Source organism: Cupressus sempervirens, chromosome 3 (genome assembly GCF_028749045.1).
Source record: "Cupressus sempervirens isolate cs-2001-9-10 chromosome 3, ASM2874904v1, whole genome shotgun sequence".
NCBI lineage: Eukaryota > Viridiplantae > Streptophyta > Pinopsida > Cupressales > Cupressaceae > Cupressus > Cupressus sempervirens.
Window position 1 is genome coordinate 843,257,293 of NC_143120.1, and position 2,680 is coordinate 843,259,972.

A 2,680-nucleotide genomic window follows, 5' to 3' on the forward strand; every position below is an offset into this window, starting at 1 on the left:
GTCAGTTTCATACAATCCCCTCCGTATGAATCTAAACTTGCTAAAGCAAATTGAAAAAGACCTTTTAACAACAACAGTATTTCGAGAGCCAAGATTACAAAACTTAGAATTGACCGGAAGTAAACGTTGGTGGAAGGGAAAACGTATTTCTAGAGTTAGCTGGAGCCCCCAAATTCTATTGTTTACTACGTAAATTTGACCAGGTTCGGTGAATTGTTTTTTAATTGAAAAAATTAAAGTACGAGATTGTTTTTCTTAATTGAAAACAACTAAATATGAGAAGGCATCTTGAAAAAAGGGAAATGGGAGATCTTACTTGATGCTCAAGTGTTAGGCCCCACATTTCCTCGCTTTGTGGAAAAAGAAAAAATCGAAGTCTTCGGAAGAAATATGAGACTTTCTGAGAAAAGAAATGGGAAAATTTTCCAAGCTTCACTCCAACGTTCAGATATGAATCTATTAGCCCTTCTTGACAACCTTATAACTATTTAAGCTCTGAAATCATTTCATTCTTCATCATAAGAAGATCTGCCATTTTCAGAAGCCATCATAATTATATTTTAAGTTGTTTTAGTTTTGCAGCCGTCACAATTATCATAATTATAAGATGCCAAGATGTGCAAGCTGCAAGAGGCACAGGAAAAGATGTTCAGAGCATTGTGTGCTGGCTCCGCATTTTCCATCTTCTGACTCTCACAAATTTGAAATAGTACATAGAGTTTTTGGGACCCGTCATATAGTTAAGACGTTACAAGTAATTGAAATAACTATTACTTGAAGCTATCCAATTTCTTAGCTTATTTTTCCTTTGCTACACTAGGGTTGTGGTATTCATTCATGGTTTTGATATTTTAGGGCATGAAGGCCAAACAAAGAGCAGATGCACTGAATAACATTGATATTAATATTATTTGTAGTTATCAAATTTCTTAGATTATTTGTTTATTCCTTACACTAGGGTTAAATGTGGTATTCATTCATGGTTTTGATGTTTTAGGGCATGAAGGCCGAACAAAGAGCAGATGCACTAATAACATTGATATTGATATTATTTGACGTTATCAAATTTCTTTGATTATTTGTTTATTGCTTACACTAGGGTTAAATGTTGTATTCATGGTTTTTTATGTTCTAGGGTTTGAAGGCCGAACAAAAAAGAAGATGCAATGAATGCCATTAAGATTATTTGAAGTTATCAAATCTACTATATTATTAGTTTATAGCTTACAGTATTCATGGTTTTAATGTTTTAGGGTATGAAAGCTGAACAAAGAGCAGATGCAGTGAATAACATGGTGTATGAAGCGAGTGCAAGGCTGAAGGACCCCGTGCATGGCTGTGTAACAGAAGTTGAGAAACTAAAGAAGCAAATTGCTGAGCTAGAATCCCAGCTGGCAGCCACACAAGCAGACGTGGTGAAGATAAGTTTGGAGAGGGATGAACTTCTGTCATTCCTTCTAGGTGGGTCTTCTAATCATGGTGAAACTGAACATATTTTCTATGAGATGCAAACAAATGATAATTTGATAGTAGATGATGTGGAGCAGCTCTGGAATCCACTGTGGGAGACAAGTTGAACTCCAGGCAGGATTTAATGGATTTTTCCTTTCTAGTTTTACTGTTTTATAATAACATGTTACCTTAGTGCTGAGATAATACACATCCATTGTTATTACAGCTTAACAGGATCTTAGTATGTGGAAACTTCCATCTTATATATCTATATATGGAGCAAGAAGAGACAATTTCTTGAGTAATTTGATATATCTGATAATATTAAGTATGTTGTGTTTTGTTTTAGCTGCACTTTGATTTTATTTTTCCATTTCAGATATCTTATCTATTCAGGAGTGATTAATTCTTCGGCACTGATATGTGAGAAATTGAAGTGAGGATTGTAAATTATGCAAGTTGCGATTTCCTTGTAAGTAATAGTAAGCAATTTTTTCTCGAGGAAATGTGCAAATTTATAATTAAAAAAATAACATCAGTATAAAAAACTGTGAGAGATTTTTAAGTATTCTAAACGTCATTTTGAATTTGAAGGTAATTTTAGTTTCTTTCTCATTTCTGATTGAGAACTTACTGCAATGGAGTTCATTGATATTTTGTTCCGTACAAAAAAATTCTATGGAAACAAAATTATGATCAAGTGTCTCATATGAAGTTCATAATGGAAGAAGTGCAGGTTACCTTGATAAGTACAGTTGAACATTAAGTTCATGTACGAATATTAATTTTACCTAAAGTTTTAAAATAAGAAATTATCAGATTCATAAGATCTATTCTCTCATCTAAACAGATTATAGGAAAGAGAACAAGAGTATCTTGAAAATTATATAGTTGATAAATATTTTATGTACAAAATTGTATAATTGTATAAAGTGTTCCAAAATATTATGTATTGTTTATAAGAGGATTAGATTAATGATAAGTTCAGATATATAGACTATGAAGAGTCATGTACAAAGTTAATGCAGGAAGAAAATGAAGGAGAGCCATTGGTGATGATTATAAAGCCTTCATAATAATGCAGAAACAAAACTAAAAGAGAAAAAAATATAGACAATTATTCATGAGTGATGCAAGAGCATTTTAGGTTTGGAACAATCTTTTATTAATCAAAAACCTATTTTATTTTTAGTTTTTCCAGCTTGGCTGTCCATATCATTGATTCAAC

General features: G+C 32.2%; 1 protein-coding gene across 1 annotated transcript; it reads left to right on the forward strand.

Moving 5' to 3' along the window:
- Window positions 1–472: 472 nt before the first annotated feature.
- Window positions 473–1,783, forward strand: LOC149569413 (LOB domain-containing protein 1-like). Its single transcript, XM_089817743.1, has 2 exons — window positions 473–754; window positions 1,254–1,783. The coding sequence occupies exons 1-2, from the start codon at window positions 608–610 to the stop codon at window positions 1,575–1,577; spliced, it is 471 nt and encodes a 156-aa protein (XP_089673869.1). The 5' UTR covers window positions 473–607; the 3' UTR covers window positions 1,578–1,783.
- Window positions 1,784–2,680: the final 897 nt, after the last annotated feature.